The following is a 27,789-nucleotide window of genomic DNA, read 5'->3' on the forward strand; positions in this document are numbered from 1 at the left end:
GATCCTCCTGCCTCAGCCTCCCAAGCCATGGGATTACTGGTGTGCACCACCATGCCTGGCCTAGCCATTTTTATTTTTTATTTTGAGACAGGGTGTCCTTAAGCTACTGTAGGCCTTGCTAAATTGCTGAGGCAGGGCTTAAACTTGCTCCTTCTGTCTCAGCTTTCTGAGTTGATGAGATAGAGTAGAAGTGCTATCTAAAGATTTGGCAATTAGGAGATGATTTCTCAGTGTCTCTGAAGAGACAGAATCTGGAGCAAGATTGTAACATGACATTCTTTTAAAAACATTTGCCACTTTTACCACTGTACTAGATTCTGTAGATCATATGAAAGAGATACATGACAGGCCTTGAACTGAAGGAGTTAAGTCTTTTTCAGTTCTAAAAAGGAGGATCTAGGAATAATGTTGAACTTTTAGACCAAACTGATGTGATTGTTATGGAGGACATTAAATGATTGCATTGTTTGTGTAGGACAAGGAAACAGATGAGACTTTTTTTACATGAAGGCAAAAACTGGAGCCACTTAATGCATATCCTGTATTCCCAGGCCTTGAGGCTGGGGGTGGGGGTGGAGAGGGCTGTCCCCCTCTGTTAGAAACAGTCTTGTTATCCCAGATCATGACTTTCATTTTAAATATTATTATTTTCTATATATGTCTTGATATGAAGAAGTCTGGAAGCAGCGCCACAACAGATTTATAGATGAAGTGGAACATCCAGAAGCCCTTCACTATTCCCTAAGTCTTCCCAACAGAGTTAAGGACAAGGACTATTTATTTATCTTTGAATTTCCAAGGATGGCATGTTGTTCTGCAAGTAACAAAAAGAAAATGTTTTAAGGAGGAGGGAATGATCAAGTGTATCATATGAGGTTGATAAATAAAGATTAGGAATGAAAGCTGATCATTGGATTTAGTTACATGAGATCATAATGAATCTTTTTAAAAATATTTATTTTTTAGTTTTAGTTGAACGCCATATCTTTATTTTATTTATTTTTATGTGGTGCTGAGGATCAAACCCAGGGCCTCACACATCCTAGGTGAATGCTCTACTGCTGAGCCACAACCCCAGCCCTAAGCTCATAATGAATCTTGATACACTGTTATGGTGAAATAGTGTGAAAGCCTCCTGGAAAAGAAAGTGGATGGGAGAACTGATGACTCTTTTGAGCAGCTTTGTTATAATGGGGGTAGAGAAATGGAGTGAAAACTGGATTAGGAGGCAGTTATTTTACAAAGAAAAGGGTGGAAATAATACGTTTTTATGGTAATGTGAATTGTCCTTCCGAAGTTTAAAAACTGGCATGTAGAAAGAGTTGCTTAAGAGATGTCCCCAAGTTGGAGAGTAGGGAGACAAAGTGGTGGGGGTAATAAAGGCATTGTTTTCTATGGGTATTATGAAGATTAAATGAATATGTGTAAAGTACTTAGAATAGTGTCAGGTGCAAAATGTTAAATGAATAAGTGTTATACCACTCTCCACAAGTCTGTCAAACAGGCCTAGTAAATACCTTCTCATAGTGTTACTGCTAAATGAAAGTATCAAGCATATTTATTGTGTTCTAATGAAGTTGGCTTAATTTGAAAGCCAATGATCTTTTCAACCTCATACTTTTGGAAATTTCTTGAAAACTATTGTATAGCTATATTGATTTGTTCTAGTGATTCTCATCTACCATAATTTTTGCTTCTCAGGGGACATCTGGCAAGTCTGGAGACATTTTTGGTTGTCATAACTTAGGGTAGAAGGGGTGACACTGGCATGTAGTGGGGAGAGGCCAGGGATGCTATTAAACATTCCCCGTACGGGCCACCATTTGCCGATGTCTTGGGGGGCACCAGAATCAGGAGGCACCACAGCTTTGTAGGTTCAAACAGCAATTCTTTATTCCCGATCTCACACCAGCCTCCACACACGTTCAGGGGCAATTCCAATATGTCCGATCCCAAATCCTACTCCACGAGGCTTTTTCCAAATCCCATTTTAATCTCACGAGAACTCAACAAACTGCAGGAACACCCTAATCCCAGCAGCAATAATCTTCAACCTCAACTTCCCTAAAACCCATATTCTTAAACCGGGAAACGCCTTAAACCCAAGGACCGGGATACTTCCTCAAACCTGCAGGATACTTCCTCAAACCTGGATCCACCCTCGATCACCTTGAGCAGGGTCATCTTACTAAAGCACACAAGCAAGGTCGCAGCAAATTTCCAAGGCAAGTCCATTTAACATGGGGTACATTGGCAAGGATTACGATGCGTCATACCTACTTGGTAATGGCCCTCAGCACATTCTCACAGAGATTAAGCCACCACAAAAATTTTATGAAGCTCTAAATGTGCCAAGGTCATGTGAGGTATTCTGATTTGTATAAATATTGATGAAATTAATATGTGGATCTCTGTTTTGGTGGGAGCCCCAACCAGTGGTATGCTGGTAAATATTCAACCACTTTCTTCCATGTCCTTTTCTCCCTACTGTAGTATGAATGTTTGTCTCCTCTAAGTCACTTAAAATTCAATCACCAATGTGGTGGTATTAGGAGATCAGGCCTTTGGCAGGCAACAGGTCCTGAGGGTGGGACCCTCACAAATGGGATTAGTGCCCACACAAAAGAAATCCCAGAGAGAGCTAGCTGTCAAGTCCAAGAAGAAGGCATCTGCAAATTTTTGGTGAAGGCCTGCCTTCTTGTCATAACAGTTTTCTCCTCACATTGTGGAAGAGGGGAGCTAGTTCTTGTCTGCTTGTGAAATTAAGACAGCCAATATCACTCAGGATTAAGATAGTCATCCCTATTCTGAGCTCTCAAATTCAATAGTTCTTCCCCTTGAGCACACACACACAAAATGGGAAAATTATTTTGGTTTTGAGATGCAAAGGATGAAGGATCAAAACTCAGGGCCTCACACATGCTAAGCAAGTGCTCTACCATTGACCTCACAGCTTCTAGCTGTGTGATCTTTAAAGTTATTTAACATCAGTGTTTTAGATGTTATAACACCAGTTTACTCATAGGGCTGCTGAGGTTCAAACAAGGGGACATATGGGAAGTACTTAGAACAGTGTTCTAAGTGTTACTTTTTTTTTTTCCTTCTGCAGTAATACTGTTACCTTTTTTTTTTTTTTCTCCCTTTTGCAGTACTAGGGATCAAACCTAGGTGCTTGGTCAAGCCTGCTAGAAAAGTGTTCTATCACTCAGCAACACCACTCTTTTTGAGACAGGCTCTTGCTAAGTTGCCTGGGCTGGCTGCAACCCCAAGTATTACAGGTGTGTGTTACTGCCCATGGCCAAGTGTTAACTATTTTTTAAGATTGTTTCAAATTTACAGTCCTCAGGAGTTCCCTCACCCTGAAAAGCTCCTTATCAAAAAGTCCAACTCCTGTTCACCCAACAGACTTTAGCCTGTTTGTTGGGCATACTTCTTTGGCTCTTGATCTTGAACCTCTCACACACTTGGCCCACTGGACTGTAATAATCGGTTCATAGGATTATCTTCCTTTTGGGAATGAGCTACTCAGGGTAGGGTTAATGGCTTTTTAAAAAATTCAGGACATAGCACCGTGTCTGTGCAGAGCAGATGATTAGAAGCAAAGAACACCTTTAACTATATGTGGGTTTAAGGAAAGGCCACAAAGGACTGGCCAAGAAAAAACACCTTTTTTTTTTTTTGCTAGGCTGACGTTTTTACCCTTGTTTTCATTATTTTCATGTGGTTTCTGTAGAACAAGGTTAAAAGTGGCTCCCATGAGTCTGTATAACCAACTGTTTGCTCTCCCTTTCTCTTTGGAGGGCACTGTCCAAGTTAGAATGTCAGTTTCATCACTATCTAGCTGTATCACTGTAGTAAATGTCTTATATTCTATTATGGTACCTGAAAAATAAGGGCTTCAGTAGCATTTGCTTCACAGTACAGCTTACACTTACTGAGTACATGAACACTTAATTTTCTCCCAACCACTGAGATTATTTCCACAAAATTTCTCTTGAAGACCTAACGGCCCCTTCTATTCTCTACATATAATAATCTGCTTCCTACTCCCAATTGCTGCAGTTGGGCAACCCACCGGGTTCCTACACCTTTCTAAACTGATTTCAGTATAATTTAAAAATAAATTCATCCCTGAAAATTAGGAAATTAAATAAATGAAAATTAAACAGATGTAACTCAATGGAAATCCAACACTTAACCAACATTTTGGTATATACTAGTTTAGACTTTTTCTAATGCAAATGGATTTTTTTCTTTTACAAATGAGTTCTATTATACAAACGTTTTAGGGCATCTTTTAATTTACCACGCCACCCCATACCAGTCTCTGGCCTTGAGGCGGCCCGGTCCCCCACTGCAGCTCCCACCGAATCCCCAGGCTTTCGCTTGGCGGTGCTCCCGCCCCACCTGCCGACCCCGGGCCGCCCCGCCCCGCGTCCACCCGGGGCCCCATTCCCCGCGCCTCGCCGCCGCCGGGGGCCTGTTGCTCGCGGATGCTCCGTGCGGCCAGTTTCCGGTGAGGCCAGGGCGTCTCCGCGGCGGCCCGGCTCCCGCACGCTCAGCTCGGCCTGCGGCGGCCAGATGCAGGCGGAGCGAGGAGCTCGGGGCGGCCGCGGGCGGCGGCCCGGCCGCGATCGGCCCAGCGGGGATCGCGATCGCGAGCAGGCCGGGGCCGCTTCAGCGGTGGCGAGAGGCGGCGGTGGGGACGGAGGCGGCCGCCGGGGTCGCGGCCGGGGATTCCGCGGAGGCCGCGGCAGCCGAGGAGGAGGAGCCCCGCGAGGAGGCCGCCGGGAACCGCGAGGCCGCGGCGCCGGGGCTAGCGCGCCGGTAAGAGGCGATGGCTGGTGGGATCTGGCGGCACGCAGCGAGGCCTGGTTGCGCCGGGGCCCAGTCGGGAAGGCGGGCGAGTGTGCGGGTGCGCGCGTGCCGGCAGCGGTGCGCCTGCGCGGGATGCGAGGGTGGCGGTGGCGCGCAGGTGCGCTCGAGGTGGCTCTCGCTTCCTCCTGCGGGAGGTAAAGTCTTGTGGGCTTCCGCCTTGGCCCGGCGGTCGCGATTCTGGAGTTCGAGACCCAGGGCGGAGGCTGCGCGTCTGGCTGCTGGTCTAGGGCGTTTTGGGTCCCTTGCTGTCACCTGCTTAACTCCCGCAGGCGAGGCGTGGCCAGGGCTTGGTCTGTAGGCACCCAGACCCCCAGCTGTTTTATCACCTTGGCTCCGGGTCTGAGGATCCAAGGGGTGGGTGGCTTTGTTCCTCCCCACACAGTGTCTGGCTTGCAGCGGGAGCATAATAATGATGATGATGATGATGGTAAAAAGTCGAATGAAAGAATGCTCCGGATGATGATGATGATGATAATAATAATAATAATAATAATAATAATAATAATAATTAGAATGAAAGAATGCTCCGGACATTTAAAGCGTAGTCCTGTTACACTTACCTGTGTAATCAGGGGTTACTTGCCTTGTCTCTTGAATCATTCACACACTGAATATTCAATCAGTCAGGTGTGAGTTTTGATATGATTAGTGTTAAATTCATAGACGAAATTTCTCAGATTGGAGCAGGGAATGGTATATACATGAGCCAACTCTTAACCATATCTCAGCTACTGTAGTTAGAAATACTGTCTTTTTATGAGCTATTCTGTTATTTTTACATTTGTAGTGCAAAATTGTGTTTGTATTTTGAATTCTTATGTAAGACATAGGTTAAAAATTCTTTTAAAAATTTATTCAGGCAAAATTTCCTATTACTGAAATTTGCAATATCTCTCCAACACCCCACTCCCAAGGATACAACCTGGGGCCATGCCACATGCTGTACACTGAGCTATCCTTCTCACCTCAGCTCTAAATTTGTAATATCCTAAGGGCACAGTAGGTAAGATATCTCTAAAGATGGTAGTTGTATACAGACATATGAAGCCGGAAAAATTATAAAACTTAATTAAGTGTAAAAACCTAAACCTTGTTAGGATTAAAGTAGGTAACAAGCAAAAAAATTTTAGGGTCAGCTTACCTGCCAGTTTGAGGAAGGAAATGATAGAAACCAACACCAGCCTAGTGCCCACTATTTATCACATTTTGTCCTTATAATAACTCTATTTTATATGATATGTGTATATATATAATACAAACAATATATACATACAATCTTCATTTTTATGCTTTAACTGATTTGCTTCAGCTTTCATAGGCAGTGGGAGAGCTGGGATTTAATCAAAGCAGCCCTTGAATCCACTCTGTTTTATGTCTTTCATTGTTGTGAACCCTTTGCACCTTTACTGAAGACAAAGTACTGTGGCTGCAACTTGGCTGTAAGGATTAGGCTTTAGGGCTGGGGATGTGGCTCAAGCAGTAGCGCGCTCGCCTGGCATGCGTGCAGCCCGGGTTCGATCCTCAGCACCACATACAAACAAAGATGTTGTGCCGAAAAACTAAAAAATAAATATTAAAAAATTCTCTCTCTCTCTCTCTCTCTCTCTCTCTCTCTCTCTTTAGGAAAAAAAAAAGTACATGTATGAAGACTCGAATTGGGTGTCAACATACTTAAAAAAAAAAGGATTAGGCTTTAGTAGTAATTGTAGTAATAGGACCTTTGATACTAACTACAGTATCTGGAACAAAGCCTTTATTGATAAATGTGTTTAATTTATTCAGTTCAGTGAGTGAAGGTCCTGCCTTATTCATCTCTGTTGAACTATATTAAATAAAATGATGGTAAATCATTTAGAAAAACAATGATATGACTTTTTAATTTATGCTGATATTGTAACCCATTCTATTAAAATTTTAGGCTTTTATCCCTTGTTGGAATAGTCTTAAAAATTCCATCTTATTTTTTCTTTTAGTATTTTCTCATGTTGTGGTGTCATGATTAGATGTGTCAGTGTATGTCTATGCTCAGCACAGAGCCTGGGACATAAAGATAGCTGCAGTTGCCATCATTGCTACCAATCTTAACACATCATCCTGTTTTCAGCTACAGCTGGATGAAGGGATGTAGGAAAGGTTATTCTTTCATAATATTTTAGATTGGTGACCTCTCAGATACTTTCCTCTTGTTTCTTTTCCTCCTCTTTTATATCAGAGTTTGGAAGTCATGTCCTAAGGTTAAAGGTTATATCCTGGGGCTAAATTTTTCATCTTTTCTGTTAAGAGAAAATTATCAAGAAGAAAATAGAAATTACTGTTAATATCATCACCCAGAAATAATTACTGTTAACATTTTGATGTACATTTTTTTCCGTGTACAACTGGAAAGATGTCATGAGACTTAAATTAAAAAAAGACAATATTATATTGATATGAAAATTATGACGTGTGTACATGTATGCATTTAAAATTCTGAAAGGATACATATAGGAATACATAACAATCTGTGTTTTGAGTGGGGGAAAATAGATTATTTCCCTTTATTCATTTTTTTATGGTTGTGTATTGCCAGAAACATAATCTGTCTTGAAAAAAGGATTCTACAAGTATACTTTTGATTATAAAATAAGGAAGACAGGCAAGACAATGCACATAAAGACTGTAGGGATTATCTCTGGGTGGTGGGATTCTGTGGTGTCCTTCACTATAGAAGTACAGAAGGGAAGATGGTCACTTGAGCTTGGATGGGTTGTACCTGGCCCTCTCCCCTTTCTCTCCTCTGTCTGTCTGTCTGTCTGTCTGTCTCTCTCTCTCTCTCTCTCTCTCCATAGTCATACCCCATCATTCCCCAACCTGAACTTTTAAGATTAAGAGGTAGTTTTGATGATGTCCCTTTGCTCCTAAACACTTGGTTATGTATTCCTAAAAGCAAGGAAATCTCTTATAACCATAGCACAGTAATCAGAACAGGAAATTAACATTATTACAATACTGTCATCTAACCTTATAGAGCTTTTACCAGTTGATGCAATAATGTCCTTTGTTAGGCTCTGAATATTGAAGCAGGGACAGTTCCTTCATGATGGCAGTCACCACGCATCTTAGCTAGTCTATTAGGTTACTGTTGAGTTTGCAGCTGCCTGCTTCTAATTCAGCCTGGTTATCTAGACGTCCTGTCAATCTTACAAAATTCTTTCAAAAAATTCATTTTCTGCTTAAATTAGCCAGAATTGGTTTCTATAATTTGTAGCCAACTCTAGTGTATTACTTATTCCCTACACTTTTCATATTTCAAAATCTTATTCATCTTCACAAGCTCAGCTCAGATGCCACCTTTCTTTGCGAAGCTTCTCATTTTCCTCAGTAATTTTGTACTTTGTAAATAAAGCACTAATTTTCATTCTTTATTTTATTACACTTAATCATTTACTTGTATGTCTTCTTTATTAACTTCAAGGTACTTGAAAACCTGTACATGATTCAATAACATGAATTGAATAGCATTGTTATTTTTTTGGAAAGAGTTTGGTAAATTTTGCTGAATGAGTGATAGCATTTGGAAGGTACTTTATAAGGTAGATGGGGAAGCTAGCTTAGTGTCCTTTTTGGAGTTCAGGTAGGGAAGTCCTTATGTTTTATTTGCCTTTGTTACATTATTTAAAGTACTCTTTTGGTGGTTGAAGGCTCATTAACTAAAATAACTCTTCTTCCAAAGACCAGATATATACAAGAGCTTTAAATTGCATTGGATTTTATATTTTCCTGTTCTAAGATTTAATTGTTTTAAGTTAGATATAAAAAGTCTAAGTCTTAATAGTTTTCTAATTTAATGCCAATAACAGCTTTTTAAAACACCTGAGAATAAAACAGAAATGATAGTATCTAGAGGTTTTATAGCTATAGCATCTCTTCATATTATTTCGTTCTATTACTGGTTTTAAACTAATTTGTTTTACATATCATGCAAGTTTAATTCTTATTTTAACTATATTTTGGATTCTTTACTATTTTGGGGGGGTCAGTCAGTAAATAGAAAGTTTATTTATTTATTTATTTATTTTTAATATTTATTTTTTAGTATTTGGCGGACACAACATCTTTGTCTGTATGTGGTGCTGAGGATCGAACCCGGGCCGCACGCATGCCAGGCGAGCGCGCTACCGCTTGAGCCACATCCCCAGCCCCAGAAAGTTTTTTTTTAATTGTAGATGGATACAATATCTATCTTTATTTTTATGTGGTGCTGAGGATCAAACCCAGTGCCTCACATGTGTGAGGCGGGCGCTCTACCACTGAGCTACAGCCCCAGCCCAGAAAGGTTTTTTTTGTTGTTGTTGTTGTTATCTGATTATATAATTCAAATGATATTTGAAATATAGATTCCAATAGAAATTTTAGTGTTTTTTCAGTTTTTTTCTTTAAGTTTTTCTATTTAGGAAACTACTTAGTTTGTTAAATTTTGACTAGAATTTATTTATAAATACATACTATGTTTATTTTATGCATAGAGTAATGGAGTTAGATAAATTTTTTTTTTTAAACTTCACAGAAGAATGAAAGTACACTCTCATTTTAGTAGTGTTCTTTTATGGATATAAAAGTAGGTCAGGCCTAACTTAGGAGAGAGCATTTCTTGTGTCTCATTGTTATTAATACTTTGGTTTCTTTTGCCAAATAGAAATTGTAGTTTCTTATTTTTCTTCAAAGAGATGGTGGAAACATAAATTATGTTTCTTAAAACATTTAAAAATATGTTAATTCCTTTAGCGGTAGACTTTCTCATTAAACTATATGCAGAAGAAACATTTAAGTTTTGTTTTTCAACAAAGCATTGATCATTTCCAATGTGTTTTGAGTTTACTCCTCTGTTCTCTTGGTGAGAGGTGACAAAAATGTATAAGAGACAAATTGACATCATAATTTAGCTTGTGGTCCAGTAATTCTAAGTCTGACTAATTATGGCACAGATGAATGTGAACAAATTACCAAGTAAGTAGATGGATGTTCATTGCAACATTGTTTAATATAAGGACTACCTGGAAAGGGAGGAATACTGAGCAGCTCTTAAAGAACAGGGTAGATATGGGGAAATGTCAAATACAGAGAGAAAGAGTTACTTTAGAAAAGTTATATAGTAGTATTCTAATTTTATACATATGCTTAGAACATTCTGGAAGACTGTAGGAAACAGCGATTACCTTTTTGAAACAAGATTAGAAGAAAAGGCAGAAGAAGATTCTCTTTTTCTTTCTGAACTATTTGAATTTTTATTTTGTTGCAATGCGCATGTGTTACTCTTATGATTAAAAAAAACCAAGTTAAATAATAAAAAATGAAACTAACTGAAAACAACAGCTTCTTTGAAGTAGGTCCTAAAGGAAGTCCTCACATTTAAAATATTGCCAGAACTTGGGGCTGGGGTTGTAGCTCAGTGGTAGAGTGCTCGCCTAGCATGCATGAGGCACTGGGTTTGATCCTCAGTACCACATAAATATAATAAAGGTATTGTGTCCACTTAAAACTAAAAAATAAATATTTAAAAAAAATTTTAAAAATAAAATATTGCCAGAACTTACCTGTGAAGGAGGCAGGTTGTGTTAAATGTAGTTTTACAGATGAAGAGATAATAGTTGGGTGGATTTAGGCCTTTTAAAGGATATAGCCAGTTAGTTGTTGGTGGGATTAATAACTGAACTTGATGTTTCTGATTTCCAGAATGACATTTAGTTTTTCATTAACAAGTGACTGGAAAAATTTTTAATTTTTTCCCTTCTAGAATAATTATTTATGAACTGCTGTTCATGCTTTCCCATCAAGCATGTGTATGTTTTCTAATATATAGCAAGATGGTCAGGCTGTTTGTTGGGTGTAGTTCATCCTTTAGGTTTGTTGACTTGGGCTTTTCTAGTGTATACAATATGTATCTTAGGTGTAAAATGTGGAGATGTAAATTATTTAAAGTTTCCATCAAATAACTTAGAAATCAAGGTCTCTGTCCAATTTCCTAAAGTCAGGGATGTGACTTCACCACCCCCCCCCCACCCCCATGCTGGGGATTGAACTCAGGGCCCATACCCTTTGCAAGTGCTCTACCACTGAGCTACATCCCCAGTCCTAGAAATGTGACTTCCCCAAATTGTGCTACCAAAGCTACCAAAGCTGTACAAGCCTTCCTCCCATTCTCAAAGTTTAAATAATCAGAGTTTCTAAGTTTTCACGTTTTATGATGTCAAAAAAGACTGGAAAACTTCCTTTTGCCTGCCTTTCTCAATTTCTGTTTGAGAACAAAAAAGACTTTAAGGGACCAATCAGTTTTAGGATTTTGGAATGACATCATTGTGGTTTATTATCAATTTAATCAAAGTTATAGATTATTTTTGTTGTTTTGTTTTTTAATTGTTGGTTTCAGTGCGCTCCATAGGTACACATTTTGGAAGTGCAGATTGATTCAAAGTGACTGAAATGATGATGCTTCTTTTCTCTTTGAAAAAGTTTCTGATTAAGGACTTTTTTGGGGGTACTGGGAACCCAAAAATTGAACCCAGGGTCACTTAACTACTGAGTCATATTTCCAGAATTTAAAAAAATATTTTAGTTGGAGACAGGGTATTGCTGAGTTGCTAGGGCCTTGCTAAGTTGCTGAGGGTGTGGCTAAGTTGCTGAGGTTGGCTTTGAACTCGCCATCCTCTTGCCTCAGCCTCCCAAGCCACTGGGATTACAGGTATGTGCCACCATGCCTGGCCTGATGAAGGATTTTTCTTTCAAAAAGTGAATACTAGAGTTGAAAGCAAATGTGTTAAGATGGGGTGTGCTCAGAGCAGGGGCCTGAAGAGTGGCTGCTCTGTTTATAACACACCCAATAGGAATCTGGGGCCATTGTGAGGAGGGGCACAAGATATGTGTCCTTCTATGAACAAATGCCCTACATATAGGGAAAAAGAAAAGAAAGAAAAAAAAAATGCAAGTGCCTTTTGGCTTACTCAAATAAAGGACAATTTATTTATCTGTCAAATGAAAATTGAACGGTTAACTCCAAATCACTTTCCTAGATCCAAAACAATGAGCAGCTCACTTCAGGCTGAGGGCAGGGGGACAGCTGAGTGGCAGAGTGCTTGCTTTGTGTGCAGGAAGCCCCTGGTACCATCTTCAGCCCAGGGGGAAAAAAAAGAATTTAGGTTAGTTCTGGACATCATCTGCTGTGTGGAATGCATTTGCTCGCAGCTGAGATGAAACCAGCAACCAAAGCCCAGTTTTATCTGTGAACAGCAGATGGGGTAAGTAGTTCAGCATTTTTCCAAATGGGAGTAACGTTAATTTCCTGCTTCAGTCATTCATTGACCTGTGGAATACTTGCAAAGCTGAGCATGGTGTGTCCTGTGAATGTTTCTCAACCTTTTAAAACATGTCTTCTTTTAAAAAATGTGGAAATTTTGTTTTTTTCTATGGCCAGTAATAAACTTTTCTCCCTAAAATATTTACATAACCAAGTCCCCTTAACTCCTTAGTTGAATAAAGTTAATCACACCTATATGTGGCCTACAACTGGGCCATGGTTTTAGACGTGGGGGATTCTTTTGGGGTCTTGGCTATAGTGTTTTCACTTATTTCTGACTTAAGCATCTCTGTAATATTTGCTTTATTCTTGTCATCAAAACCATTTCCCCATGATAGTAATTAACAATATTGCTACTGGAAGCTTATTTGAGGGGGGTAAACCCTAATAAATATTTTGTAGTTGTGTTCAAATACTTAAGAGAGAGGTAGAGTACAGATAAAGTTTGTTCAGAAAAAGTGAAAGACTTAGAGTCTCAATTGCAAAGTTGTTTGGGAGTTAATTTTTAGTCTCATTATTGTATCAACTGAAACATTTCATAGCAGTGGAATAAAGTGATTGCTTTTATAAGGTATGTGGTCTCAACACATGCATCCTGTAGGGCTGGCGCTCTCTCTCATATATGTTTGTGTGTGTGTGTGTGTGTGTGTGTGTGTGTGTGTGTGTGTATATATATATATCTATATATATATATATATTCTTTATAGATTTTTAGAACAGTTTGATTTACTGAAAAATTGAAAGACTAGAATAGAGAATTCCCATATACCCTGCACCCAGTTTCCCCTAGTAGTAGCATCTCACATTAGCATGCCACATTTGTTACAATCAATAAATCAAGATTGGTACATTATTATTTTTTAAAATATATTTTTAGTTGTAGATGGACACAATACCTTTATTTTATTTATTTTTATGTGGTGTTGAGGATTGAACCCATTGCCTCGCTCATGTGAGGCAAGCACTCTATCACTGAGCTACAACCCCAGCCCCGGTACATTATTATTAACAAAAGCCCATACTTGATTCCAGTTTCCTTAGATTTTACCTAGTGTGAAGGATCCCATTCAGGGGACCACATCATGGTTACTCATCACGTCTCCTTTAGGCTCCTCCTGGCTGAGATAATTTCTTAGACTTTCCTTATTTTCGATGACCTTGATAGCTTGAGGAGTTCTGGTCAGACCTGGTGTAGGATGCGCCTCTGTCTACATGATGTTAACCTTGATCACTGGCTGAATTAGTACTTGCTAGGTTTCTCCACTATCAAAGTTCCTTGCCACCTACCTGCTTCCCAGATATACTCTCTGGAAGGTCACACTGCAGGGCACCCTCCTAGAGGGCAGAGTGTCTGTGTCATTTGTTTAGCATTCTGCATGGGAGATTTTTCTACTCCACTGACTTACTGACTCAGTCATTTATATTAGTATGGACCCACAGGTGTTTATTTTATATCATGTGCTATAAGCCTGTACTGTTTTATTGACCTGATTATTCCAGTTTTGACCACTGGAGGGAGTTTTTTCAATTTGGTTCCTATAGTTTCTTTCACACTTTCATCACTGTGTAGGCTTTGGGGAAGTCAGAGGGGGATAGATCAAAATAAGATTGGCAAATTCTTTGTAAATGTTGAAGGGGGTTATTGGTATCTGGGGATTCATGTATAGCATGTTTGATTTTTGTAATAAAAATACAAATTAAAAGGCTAAATGTAGTCTTTCATTTTTCTTTAACAGAAAAGGAATAATTTAACATTTGAAAGTACTATTTATGAAATATAAATAATGTTATTTTAGAAATAGATGAATCACACTTATTCATCTTTAAATTTGTGATCTGACTTTGTATTGGTGTCTCCTAGATCTCTTAGGACTGAGGATGACATGGATTTGAACATTAGGTTTTGCTGTGAATTTGAAGGCAATTCTTTTTTCTTTAAATTATTAATTGTTCTTTAAATTGTAAATTCTTAAAATGTGATTCTTTTGGTTGGGCTTGAGGGTGAGGAAGATAGTCAGATTAAATCTTGCATTTTTCATGTCTCTGTAGGTCTGTCTTCCTATTATAGTTAGAATAAGATCAGAGCAGGCACAGTGACTAACCTGTAGTCCCAGCTATTCTGGAGGCTGCTGAGGCAGTAGGTTCACTTGATCCCATGAGTTTGAGGCCAGCGATATAGCAAGACCTTGTCTCTAAAATAAAGTCAAATCCTATACCACACCCTGAAAGGCTTTTCATGATATTGTTTTTTCTGGACCTTCATTTCTTCACTCTGTCTTCCTAGTTTAATCCTGTTTAGCCATGAGACTGAGTTTCCTTGAATGTGTCAGGGTTGTTTTTTCTTGAAGGTTGGGGCCCTTGATGCCTGGAGCTTTCTCTGCCTTTCTGTCTCTACGTCTTTGCCTGGCCTGAGCCTGAGTTCTACCTGGTTCTCCACTTAGACATCTCCTCAAAGGTTGGCCCCTCATTCTCCATCTGTTTACTTACTTTATTTCGATGGCATTGATCACTACCTGACATTGTTATTTGCTGCAGTCTGGCTGGGCACAAAATCATGAGCCACTCAAGCAGGAACAAACTTTATTTCCAAAACTTCCGCGAATGCCACGCATGCGGTTTTCTCCTGGGCCACACCAACCGGAAATCCTTCCTCCGGAAGTCCCTCTTACCGTACTTCCCCAACCAATGGGAACTCTCCGGGAGTCCTGGGAGAGCTCCAAAGTAGCAGGCCGGAGGCGGACAGCAGGGGTCTAATATCCAATTGAATGCATATCTTAACATAATCATTATCATCTCAATGGCTTGCTGGTGTCACCTTTCAACCAAAAATGCCATGTGTCATTCCTACTCAGCTATGGCTCTTAGCAGTTATTTTATGTATTTATACCAAAATTATATATGTACTTATTTGTTGTTTGACTCCTCCAGGAGCTATTGAACTCCCCAGGGCAGGAGTCTTGCTCATTGCTGTATTTTGTGCACATTGGCCAGCACCTGGCATAGCATAGACTCTCAGTAGATATTTATTTCATGCTTAAGTAGTAGATGTTTTTGTTTAAGCAAAGGATTACTTCCAATATTGTAGAAATATTCACATTGATTTTCTGTGGACACGTTTTGTGCTTTTCCTAATTACAACTAAGAGTAGTGAAGGAAGGAGAGGTGGGCCATGCATCTGAACCCAACTCTACTCTCTGGGCTCCTTTCTCTATGTAGTTTTCTATTTTGTCAACAGTGAAAAAAGCCAGAATGAGTGCCAATGCCAAAGAAAGAGATATCTGTCAGAATTTATAACACAAGCTTTCTTTGATGCCTTCAACAGCCTGCAGCTGTGTGGATTAGGTCTTCTTAATGATAATGGGAAGCACCAGGGAAGCTCAGGCTGTTGATATGGAGTCATTAACCACCACCTGGACTCTAAGTCTGATATGATTGAAGGGCTGACAGAGTGGGTCTAGAATAGGACATTGTTGCAGAGGTCAGGTGGTTTTGTTTTTCTTTCCTTCCATTCTTTCTGTAGGGCCTAAAGTAGTGACACCTAGGAGGAGGACAAAAAAGAGTATGAATGTCCTAAGTTTGTAAGAAACAGTGATCAGGTTTGCTCCACCCTGACACAGAGAGGAAGGTGAGAAGGGTGGGGCTCAGCTCAGGTGAATGTGGGCACTCATTGTTTGACTATTTAAGAGAGACACTGCCTCAGTATTTAATATTGAGGTTGTGGCTAAGGTGAAGTTAGTCCACTGAAGCTTGTGTCTGTTGCTGACTACCAAAATCCATGGACAAATTACCCGAGGACTCAAAAAATAAAGAAAATCTGGCAGATGGGGAAGATATGGAAGCCTGGAGAAGTGAACTGTTTGTGGAACAGTTGGGTGAGTTTCTTGTAGCCTTTCTTTTCTCTCTGGTCTTTCTCTCTGGCTAAAGGGCTCTCAGCAGAGCTGCAGTGGGGGGAGGAGGGGAGTTCAGAGGTAGCTAAAACCTAAGAGAAATCCCAGCTTTCTGGCCAGAAGACCAAGGATTTGTGGGCTAGAGAGAGTGGAGGGAATGGCCTCTTCACTGAATCACGGTATGCGGATACCTTGGAGAAACAGAGTTCCTGGGCCTGTAGAAATCATTTCCTTCTGGCAAGAGAACCTTGAAAGAATCAAAGGCCAGAGTGCGGGAGTATGCCTGTTTTGATTTCTCTTTTTTCTTTCTTTACTTTGCCCCCTGTATGGCTCTCTGAGGGTGTCCCTCCTGAGGGGCAACACAGGCAGCTAGACCCCCCAAAGAAGCCCCAGTCTATGGGACAGAGCTGGGGAAAGGTCACTTCCTATGTTGTGTATGAGCTGGCCCAGGCTCGAGCTGTTTTCATGGGACAGACCCAAAGCAGCATAGCAATAAGCCTTGAGAACTAAAGTGATATTGGAACTGTCACCCACTTGCTGTTTAAACCTAACCAGATTGATGGCCTGACAAAATGGAACAAACAAAACCACAGTACTTTTTGGAGAAAGTGGTCCAGTGTTAGGTCGTTGTAGTTGAAATGAACATACTCAAGAACAGCTGTATGAGTTGTTTATGATTACTAGTGAACTATCTTTATGGGTTCAAAACTGTCTTTAATGGGACCCAGAGACCAAGAACTTAAGATTCAGAATGTAATTCAAATGTTTCACTATACACCTGGGAAATGTAACCAACTTTTGAGGTGAGAGACAATGAATGCCAGCCTAAGATGATCCAGATATTGGAATTAGCAGACAGATATTAAAGCAGGTATTATATATAATACACTACATGAGTTAAATTGTTTTGAAATGAATGGAAGGATAGTTGCTCTTTAGGAGAGAAAGTAGGAGAAAACATTTGTGACTTGGGGTTATTCGAAGATTTCTTAAGGAACCAGAAGTGCAAGCCATAGAAGAAAAACAAAACAAAACAGGTAACTTTGTGCTCTGGGAAAGACATTCAAGAGAAAATAAAAGATAAGTCTCAGCCTGGGAGAAAATATTTTTAAATGGCATATCCAACAAAAGATTGAACTGAGCATCAGCATATTTTTGTGTAATTTAATAAGATAAATACCCATTAAAAAATGGAAAGGGGGGGCTGGGGCTGTAGCTCAGTGGCAGAGCACTTGCCTAGCATGTGTGAGGCACTGGGTTTGATCCTCAGTACCACATAAAAATAAATAAAGATATTGTGTCCAATTACAAATAAAAAAATATAAAAAAGCATTTTGTCCATCTACAAAAAAACTACAAAAATAAAAATAAGAAATTAAAAAAAATGGAAAAGGGGGAGGCTGAGGCAGGAGGCTAGCAAGTTCAAAGCCAGCTTTAGTAACTTAGCAACTAATAGCAACTTGTCTAAAAATTAAAAAAGGGCTGGGGATGTGGCTTAGTGGTAAAGTGCCCTTCAGTTCAATCCCCAGTACAGGGTGGTGGGGGAGGTCACCAGATATAATGGAGGCAAATAAGCACAAGATGCTCAACATCATTTGTTATTAGAGAAAGGCAAATTAAGATCACGGTGAGAAACCATTATGTGTCTATTGGAATAGCATAAACACCTGATAACACTAAAGCCTCGGGTTTCTCCTCAGGTTAAAGACATGAGCCAGGAATCCCACTGTTAGGTACATATGTGTACCCAAAGAAATGGAAACTTGGATGAATATTAATAGTGGCTTTTAAAATACTCAAAACCATAAACAACAGTGATTTTAAACCGATAAATAGATACATGATCTGCAGTACATCTATACAATAGAATACTAGTTGGCAATAAAAGGAATGATCTACTGTTATTCACATCAGCATTGATGAATCTGGAATGTACTCTGCTGAGGGGGCGGGGGGGGGGGTGGGGGGCGTGGGAGAAAGTGCCAAAAGCTATGTGCTGTATGATTTCATTTATATGACATTCTGGAAGGGAGAAATAATAGAAATGGTATCCAGTGGTTGAAGTTGGAAATGGAGGCAGGTTAGTTACAAAGAGTGGCATGAGGAAAATTTGTGAGATGAGGGGATTGTTGTGTATCTTGCTTGTGGTGGTTACCTGATCACATAAAATAAATAAAGGTATTGTGTCCAATTACAAATAAATTAATTCAGAAAAGAATTTTTATATTTTTTATCTAAATTGTAGAGCTTTGAATTCATTTATCTAAAATTGTAGAGCTTTGTTTCTCTGTGTAAGTTAAACAAAGGAAATAATTACCGAGTTGCCATTTAGTTTTGATTTTTATTAGATTCTAAAAGGGTAAGTATTTTAGACCAAGAAGACTGTTTTCACATGAAATACCTTGGCATCTATCTCAGTGGTAGGTCTTCGGCCCTCTTCAGGGACAAGGAGAGAATAGTGTGTTCAGCCGCCCTGAAACCTGTGATTCTTTTAAAAAATGCTTTTTTAAAAAACAGTGCTGGTTGATCCAGTGAAGCCAGATTTAAAGTTAGGTAGTCAGTGTAGTTAGGTAAATCGGGTCTAATATCGAGTGAAATCTAAAATGGAGGCCATGCTGGGAATGAACCCGGGAAACGGAAACGCAGGACAACTCATGAAATGTTAATGAAGTCCCAAAAAAGTCCTAGGCCCAAAGTCCTTCCCAAAGGAATGTTAATGGAGCCCAGGAAACAGCCCCCAACAGATTTGGAGGTAGCCCATCCCAAAGAAGTGTTAATGAAGTCCTTCCTGCCCAGATTACTTCTTTGCCCCACCTTTGTCCCACCCCTCGGGCCTTCCAACCTACATTCCATCACTGAAAGAACTATAAAAAGGGAAAACAACCATACTTCCACGGATTCCACCTCTTGGGTCCCCTTCTTCCTCCAGGAGAAGTCTTTTCTGCTGTCCTTTAATAAACTTCTAATTTTTTACTCTGACCTTGCCTCGGCGTGCTTCTCTGGTGTTATTCTTCAACATTGGGGAAGCAAGGACTCCTCACCGGCCAACAGCGGTAACACCAGCATTTGAAAATTGCCTGTCTGAATAAGGACTCTGTTCTTATAGAATATCACTCTGTGTTTTGAGTGGTTTCAGGATCATTAGATACAAGAAAAGGAAGAGTTCCCCTCCCCACTCTTTTTAACCTTTAATGCATCAAATTGCTGTGGATAATGACTGAGGAAGAGTCTTGGGGTTTGTTTAGAAGGAAGCAGGAGTTGCTTTGCTGTTGATGGTGACATTTTCATTAGGACAGACCCTGTCTCTCAGCATTTTCCCACCCCTTTTATTCGTGAGGGCTAACTTCATAATAACCCATTCAGAACTATCTTGATGATATATCATACTCCTGAATTTCCATTTATTCTCTCCTTGTCAAAATTGTGTAACAGTGTGTTACTCAAAGAACTTTGAATTTCCAGTCTAGTGTCATTACCTCTGTAGAAATCCCATTGGTGGGGTCCCTATTTTGAGGCAGATGATCTTTTTTTTTTGGTGCTAATTACGTTATAACAAGATCCCATGTTTTCTGCCAAAGCCACAGTTTGTGTCCTGTTAGGATTTAGTTTTGTCAGGTTTATTCCTTTTGAGAGTTTGGATTACAATTTTAAATTCACTGACCTCCTTGTTAGAGGTAAACAATACTAGTATTCAATTCATATTCCTCTCCGAAGAATATTTGGATATTTGGAGACTGTTTTGGTGGGAATCTAGAGAAGATATTAAATGTTGCTTTAAATTTCTATGAAGCAGAGAAGGATAACCTCATACTTGGGCTAAAGGCAAGGCACAAGTAATGTTAGCATTGCTAACTCCAAGGGAGCCTCTCTGACACCTGAAGGTTCCCGTTTACAAGGCCCAGTCCTTGGCTTTTGTGACCACATAATCTTAATCCTGGGATTTGCATTTTGTCCTTATGGATCAGGAGCTTTGAGAAGATCCATCTTTCTCTAATGCAAGGTAAAAGCTTTCTCCTTCCTTATGTGTCTCTGCTGCCCTTTCTTTTAATTAAAATTTTCCTTTCCTAGTGTTGGAAAAGCATCCTAAAGGTCACACTTAAAAAGCTGCAGAAGGGAAATGCAGATTACATTATTCCATCCTGTCATAGGGGAAATGATCTCTTGAATTGCTCTGTCTCTGGAAAGTGCATTTTCTTTTTTCTTATTTCTCTATTCTGGTTAAAGTAAGGACAGAGAAGGGAGGGATTTTTGTTGACAGCAACCATGATGTCATTCAGCTGATGGCTGGGGAGCTAGAGAAAGCAGTTCAGTCAGAAAAGTGCCAGCCTAGTGCCTTTCAAAGGTCATGGCAAAAGTAAGTTTCAAATATAATGCATGTACTTGTCTTTGTTGCAAACAGTACGATCTTATTCCATTTATAAAATATTGTTACTTGAAATCTCTAAATACAGTTTTTGCAGTAGTTGTCATTTGATTTCTGTAGACTTTAAGGTAACCACTGACAGGTATTGTGAGAACTCAACATTCTTTTAGTGTTTTAGAAGATGAAGGAAAATTTGAATATAAAATTAGCCAGCCTACAAAAGAAAAAAAAGATATGCATTTTATAGCCTTTATCCATTTGGGAAAAACTGAAAAGGAGGATGAATTCAAAAGAGGATCTTCAGGTTCTGGGTAGCTACAGAAGGTGGAGCATATATGAAATTTCATGAGTCAGGTAGAATCCATGTGCAAAGAAAGACTTCTCAGATGATTGATCTAATCCTCACATGGTGCAGTGTGTATGCAGGCTGTCACTTTAATATAAGGTGACACTTGAAGAATTCTGGTAGGTACATTTTTCTCTAATGTGAAATGGCAAATCAAACATCTTTTCTTGGTTACAGCTTGAGTTTGGCCCTTGTCTAAGAAGACAACTGTTATGTGGAGATTGTAACTTGAATCTTGTGAAATTTGATCTCATAGTTAAACTTATAGCCACTGGTCACAAGAGGGAGAGTAAGATAGTACTTTAGTCAGGAGACTGAATGACATGCTGTGAGGAGCTCTTATAAAAGCACACAAAATGTCCAGCATTACGTCTGTGACTTAGACTGGGTGCAATGAATGCAACTCCCCTTGGAGTTATAGTGTGAGGAGGGTGGGTGCCCCACCAGATGGTGGCATTAAACCTTGATTAAAAGAATAGGTGGAACGAGGTTTGGATCACACCTGTGTTGTATAGGTTCCTTTCTTCATATTTTGCCTTTGTTAGCATCTGACTTCTATTTTACTTTGCTCTGAGGTATTTTGGTATTTTTGCTGTGTCTTCCTACTGTCAAAACATTTCCTCATTCTGTGAACCTTGCTGTTTTCAGTGATCAAGTTTTTGGTTTAGGTTTGTTCACTTGTGTGGTTGGTAAGTTTATGGAGTGGATACATTACCTGTTTCAAGTAGATTTCATCTGTCTACGTATAATTAGGTGTAAATAAGATCCTGCCTATCATCCAGGTTGTTATTGAAGTTAGACAAGATACGTAAAAGGATGAGTTTTGAAGAGAGAAGATGTCACTGATGTAAGAAAGGTAGTTTCACATGATAGAAGATGATTCTTGGCTGGGGATATAGCTCAGTAGTACAGCACTTACCTACCACAAGTGAGTCCCTAGATGAGATCCCCAGCAAGAGGGGAAAACAGATAATTCTTGGATGATTGGTCTGTCTTGCAATCTCTCTCCTGACAGTTAAGGTCTCATTTTTCTCCATTGATAGTCATGAGTTTTGAGCTGAACTTTCACAAATGCTTTAGGTACTAAGATGTTTTACACAGAGAATTAACTTTTTTTTTTTTTTGAGGTGCTGGGGATTGAATCCAGGGCCTTGTGCATGCAGGGCAAGCATTCCATCAACTGAGCAGTATCCCCAGCCCTGAGAATTAACTTTTACCAATATTATACTCAGTGAAGATTCATTTGCAAAAGTGCTGGATTGCATTTTAAGAGGTTTTTATTCTGCCTTTACTGATAAGATCTTGGGCAAGTCCTCTCTGAACCTCATCTTTGTAGCCTAGGGAGTTAAACCAGAACAAGGATGCTCTAAGGGAAGTAGTATTGTTTCAACCTCTACTTTCCATTTTGCTTCCTTGGATTACTATGGTGGAGCAAACTTGTAAGCCATCAAGTATGGAGGATTATAATAATAATAATAATAATAATAATAATAATAATAATAATAATAATAATTAGTGCTGGGGATTGAACCCAGAGCCCCTTTACCATGGAACCACATCCCCAGACCTTATTTTTTGTTTTGAGATAGGGCCTCATTAAGTTGCTGAGGGTGGCCTTGAACTTGTGATGCTCCTGCCTCAGCCTCCAGAGTCTCTGGGATTACAGGCATGCACCACTGTGCCTGGCAAGGAGGTCTATTTTAAATGTAGAAAAGAATATTATCTAATAGTATAACCTCTATTTTGAGCAATGGAACAGGCATTTTAAAAAAATCAAGAATTCATTGTGTTGTAGGGACAAATGAGGCAAGGCACTGAAGATAGCAGGAAACAGTTTTATTTGGCTGCAGCCAGGCTCAGAGGGCACAGCTTTTGCTGTAATCAATTAATCCCCTGAACCAGGTAGTTTCAGAGTTTTATACCCAGCATGTAAAGGGAGGGGCTCAGAAGTTCACAGTCTGCAGAAGTTTACATAAAAGCAGCTTTTTCTTTTACTGTTTTGGGCAAGTTAACACTTCAAGGACAACACCCGGGAAGGGGAGAGATTCTTCTCCCCTTTCTTTCCTACCCTTGCCAGCTATTATTGTGGAGCCCAATTGGTATATTCTCTTATCTTAAAAATGTAGACATCTCTGTGAAGCCCAGTTCTCAAGGCCATAGGCCTTGTTTGCACATTGCTACAAACTTCTATACTGGATATGTTTGTGAAAAACTAGTAAGGGGGTGTCCAGCACCTGGAATGCTGATTTCTTCCCTGCCATTGGCCAACTAAGATAGGGCAACACGAAAATAGGAAGTTTATCAATATTGAACTCTTTTGTAGAGATCTTTTGCTGGCAGTCCTAAAATCAGCCACGGTGAAGATTTCTGGAGAAGCCCAGTTAAGACTTTTTGTGGAGAAAGGGGGTGCCACTTCAATTGAACCTGTTGTGTGCTTTGGATAAAGTGCAATAGCATACAAAGGAACTGTAATAAGACATTGTGATTCTTATTTTGTAAGTTTTACTAGAATAAATGGTAACCAAGTTACAGAGTTTTTAATGGTTTTTGAAATTTAAGTGATTTCAGTAAGTTTGTCATGGTAATTGGCATCTTACTAAATTGATAGCTACATGGCTGTGTAGATGTTATGTGAAAAATCTTTCAAAATCTATGGTGAGAAGAAACGTTTTTTGGGAAGCTGCTTAACTAGTAGATGAGAGTTCCATGCTATTGAAAATGGCAGGTGATGGTGGTTGTTTGGTTTGTTCATTTTGTAGGAGGAAGCTGAGCTTTTCAGTTCTAGGCTTTTTGATGAATTTTTAACAGATAAGCTGAGGGCGTGGATTCATTGTAGGTGAGAAGATGTTGGCAAATGGTCTCTTTATAAGAGCAGGAGATGATTTAGAAGGCAGTAGGGTTCTAAACCTCCTTTACATTCAGTGTTCTAAACGTAAAAGAAACCCCCACTTTTTTTTTTTTTTTTTTTGCCATGTTGCCCTTCCTGGGCTCAAGTGATCCTCCCACCTTGGCCTCCTGAGTTGTTGGGACTTTAGGTGTGCAACATGATAACCAGTTTAGAAACAAACCCTTTGTCTTTCACAAAACAAACAGGTTGTTTCAAAATGGAGCTAGTCACCAAAGGAGGGAATTCTGAATATTTACATGGTTTCTTCCCTGTTACATGCTCCAAGTCTCTGTCTGTACAAGGACAGACATTTGGGTTTAACAGTGGTGTCATATTTGATGGAGTTTGTTGATTGGGTCAAAAACTCCTGTTAGAAATATTTTATAAAAGATTCAGGTTGCATTTTGTACCCAGAAAATAAATATTATTGAAGTGTGGGATGAAAGGAAAAGGGGGAAACTTGTAAAAATAAAGGGACTGCCACATGTCAAGAGTCAAGTAGGAGAAAGATAAGATAGATGAACACCTATCAGAGACCACCTCAGTGGCTTGTCAGTATTTATTTATTTTTTGTACTGGCAGTTGAACCTGGGGGTGCATAACTAATGAGCCACATCCCTAGCCCTTTTTGTTTTATTTAGAGACAGGGTCTCCCTAAGTTACTTAGGACCTTAAGATGAGACTTGCTTTGAACTCATGATCCTCCTGCCTCAGCCTCCTGAGTTGCTGGGATTATAGGCGTACACTATGGCCCCCAGTGGCTTATCAGTATTATAAAAAGTTTGGTTATAAAATACATTTTTTAAAATATTTTTTTTTAGTCATAGTCGGATCCATACCTTTATATTATTTCTTTTTATATGGTTCTAAGGATTGAGCCCATTGCCTCGCACGTGCTACCCTAGAATACATTTTTTGAAGTCTGATGTTCTGATTGCCATGTGTACTTCATTCTGATAAAGAATCTAGGAAATCAAAATTTCTGCTGTATTACGGTTTTATTCATCCTGTTTTGTGGAGCCCTATAGAACAGTAGAGTTAGTTTTTCATGTGGCCAAAGCTAGAAGTAGCACAGGTAGTTTTTTAGTTAAGGTGTGATGGACCCGAGAGTTTGTAGTATGACCTGCCTTCAACTTTCTACATAGAAGAGTAGAGGCCCCCACCCCTCACATTCCCCCCCCCAAAAAAAAAGAGAAGTTTCTGTGTAACTCCTTTTTCCTAAGAAAAAGAAACAAAAATTCTTATGTAGCACCATTTGACTTTTTTGGACTTTTACATTACAGTAACTCTTTTCTTTCAACCCAGATGATTACTTGGATTTGCTTTTCTAGGTGGTAAGTATAATGTTAAAAATACTGAAAAGACTGGGATTCAGGTAAATTCAGGTAAATTTCCTCAATGGGATTGTATTTTCTCATCAGCAAAGGTCTATCTCAGAGCCAATGTTCCCAATCCTGTGTTATTTCGTAGTAGATTTAGAAAAAATTCAGGATCTGAAAAAACCTCAAATAAGAAAAATAGTTCCAATAAGAAGTATAGATCTTAGTGTAGAATGTGTTTCATTCATTATAGATTGAAGAAATTCAGGGTTTGTGGTGGAGGGGGGAGAAACATGGATTTTTTTTCCTCCATTAAATTACATGATGTAGACTGTGTGGAAAAACTGTCCTTGCTTCCAAAGAGATAGACCATGGTATGATATCAGGCCTTTCATAAGAATATGAAAAATTTATTAATGATTCTTAGTAGAGAATTTTAAACTTATTAGATGAAATTAAGAGCAGGTAGTATTATTCGATTAAAAACAAAACAAAACAAAATTTCTTCCTAGTTTTATGTCCACATAATGGTTACTGTTCAGATCTGAGGGAACACTATTGAAGGCAAGTTGATGTCCAAGGAGCTGGCAATGGAGAGAACAGGTGCACTGTCTCAGATTCTTGATTCTGCTAACAGATAGTAATTACTTTTTCATGTCTCATTTTTATCAACCACTTTCAATAAAAATAACACCTATGAGAAGATGTAAGAATGAGGAGAAGGAAAGGAATGGTGTGACAACACTGAGGCGCCAGGGAACAATAGCTTTGTGAATGGGTTACCTTTCCCTTTAAGCCCAGGTTCTCTCTACCCCACTTTCTTTCCCAGGAACTGTTTTGATGCTACTGAGCAGTACTGAGACTTGACTTTTTCTTTATGCCTTTGAGACTGAGGGTGAAGTTTTTAGTTAGATATATAAACAGTGGGATTGTATTAGAAAAAAACACTTTTTTCCTAAAATATATTTTTAGTTGTAGATGGACACAGTACCTTTATTTTTACATGATGCTGAGGGCCTTGTACATGTGAGGCAAGTGCTCTACTGCTGAGCTACAACCACAGCCCCTAGAAAAAACATTTTTGATGCTTTGTAGAATTCATTATAAAAATGCTGTTATCATCTTCATCTGAAATCAGTTTTCCCAACTCTTAGAAGGGCAACTTTGTTAGGGCAGCTCTTTAGATGTCATGCTCTGGAACACCTTCTGTTCTGAGGTGTATGAAAATAAGGGCTATATCCCACTGGACACTGGTCCCATCTGTATCTGGCCCTTCCTTTTCCTTTATCTTTATTCTGTTCAGTGTGGATTTTCCTGAGGGTGGGGTTTGGCCCATTAGTTTTCAGAGTTCACAGGGCCCAGGCTTAGCCCCTCCTTGTATTATGGCTTTTGGAGTTAGACCTGACATACTCGGCTGCTGTTCTCTGATGGGCCCATTGAGCTTTCAGTGAGTACCTCACGTTTACCTTGGGAAGCTCAATCTGCTGCCCCACTGCTGCCCACCTTGGCTTCCTATTATGTGTGTTGCAACCTCACTTTCACAGCCTGTGACTTTTGGTGATTTGTTTCTACCCACTCATATTTGAGACTTTATGGAAAAATTTGTTGCTAGCTTTCTGTGAATGTTTTCCCTAGATTTTACATTTTGCTATCCTCTTTACTCGGTATGTTTTTAAGGGGGAAATTTGGGCAGACTGAAAAATCATTTCGCTAATGCTACCATCCCCACATCCTCAAATGTTTTTATATTTTCAGATTTTCCTGTTGATGACCTTCCTGGGTTTCATTTTGAACAGCTCTCATCCCTTGGTCATAGGTCTGGGCCTAGAAAATGAGGATTCCCTCCATTCTGCCTTCTGGCAGGAGCTGTAGCTGTTTTCTTTATTAGCCTGAGGCCATGTGGCCAAGGCTGGAGATAAATCCTTTCTTGCCCACGGGCACATGCATCCACAGTTCCCTTATGCTCAGATGCCTTCCTCCTCCTGCTTCTCCCTGGCTCTAGGGTCCTGAAGACAACCCCATCTACCCATCTTTGTTGGTGGTGCTTTTTCCACCTATAACCTGAATATCACATAGTAAGCAGCACAGATTACGCTATTTATGTTCACTTCTCCACTTTTCCACAGTATGTGAGTTCTTTTTTTTTTTTTTAAAGAGAGAATTTTTTTAATATTTATATTTTAGTTCTCGGCGGATATAACATCTTTGTTTGTGTGTGGTGCTGAGGATCGAACCAGGGCCGCACGCATGCCAGGTGAGCGCGCTACCACTTGAGCCACATCCCCAGCCCGTATGTGAGTTCTTAAGCCTGGGGATTGTGTCTTTTTTGTCTATCTTTCCAGGGCCTGTGTCTGCCCAGCACTTAGTAACTACTTATAAAATACTTGTTGAATAAATGGCCATAACAGTGCCAGGAACAAAAGCAACCCTTTGGGTGTATTGCAGGATAGACAAATGGTAAGATAAATTCCACTTAGTTCCTTTTCAAGATGCATTTCTTCAAAAGGAATTTATCAAGGTGACCGGCTTTTAGTTTTAAAATTTGTGGTAGAGAGGAAACACTGGTCAAATCCTTAGTAGGCTGAATTTTTGTTAATTGCTGATAAATTCTCTACAACCTTTTTTTTTTTAAGAAACTTTAAACCAGCAATGATAATTATTTAAAAAAAAAAAACAACAAAAACAAACAAAAAAACCAAACCGACAATAACAGCTGGAAATACAGTTAGTTTGGGTAAAGAATAAGACAGTCATGGAGCCCAGGCATAGCATAAGCTGC

General features: G+C 39.4%; 1 protein-coding gene and 1 non-coding gene across 2 annotated transcripts in view; both read left to right on the forward strand.

The window, feature by feature from the left end:
- The first annotated feature begins 4,364 nt into the window (after nucleotides 1-4,364).
- The window catches only part of Aven (apoptosis and caspase activation inhibitor), a 159,472-nt gene continuing 136,047 nt past the window's right edge, over nucleotides 4,365-27,789 (forward strand). The window contains exon 1 of the mRNA XM_026391639.2: nucleotides 4,365-4,827. Coding sequence (XP_026247424.1) covers nucleotides 4,582-4,827 — 246 coding nt within the window. The 5' untranslated portion in view covers nucleotides 4,365-4,581. The remainder of the gene's footprint in view (nucleotides 4,828-27,789) is intronic.
- On the forward strand, nucleotides 11,679-11,805 carry LOC113186217 (small nucleolar RNA SNORA11). The gene has a single exon (XR_003301246.1). It is a non-coding gene; the product is annotated as a small nucleolar RNA SNORA11 (small nucleolar RNA).

This window comes from Urocitellus parryii, chromosome 6 (assembly GCF_045843805.1).
Source record: "Urocitellus parryii isolate mUroPar1 chromosome 6, mUroPar1.hap1, whole genome shotgun sequence".
Classification (NCBI taxonomy): Eukaryota; Metazoa; Chordata; class Mammalia; order Rodentia; family Sciuridae; genus Urocitellus; species Urocitellus parryii.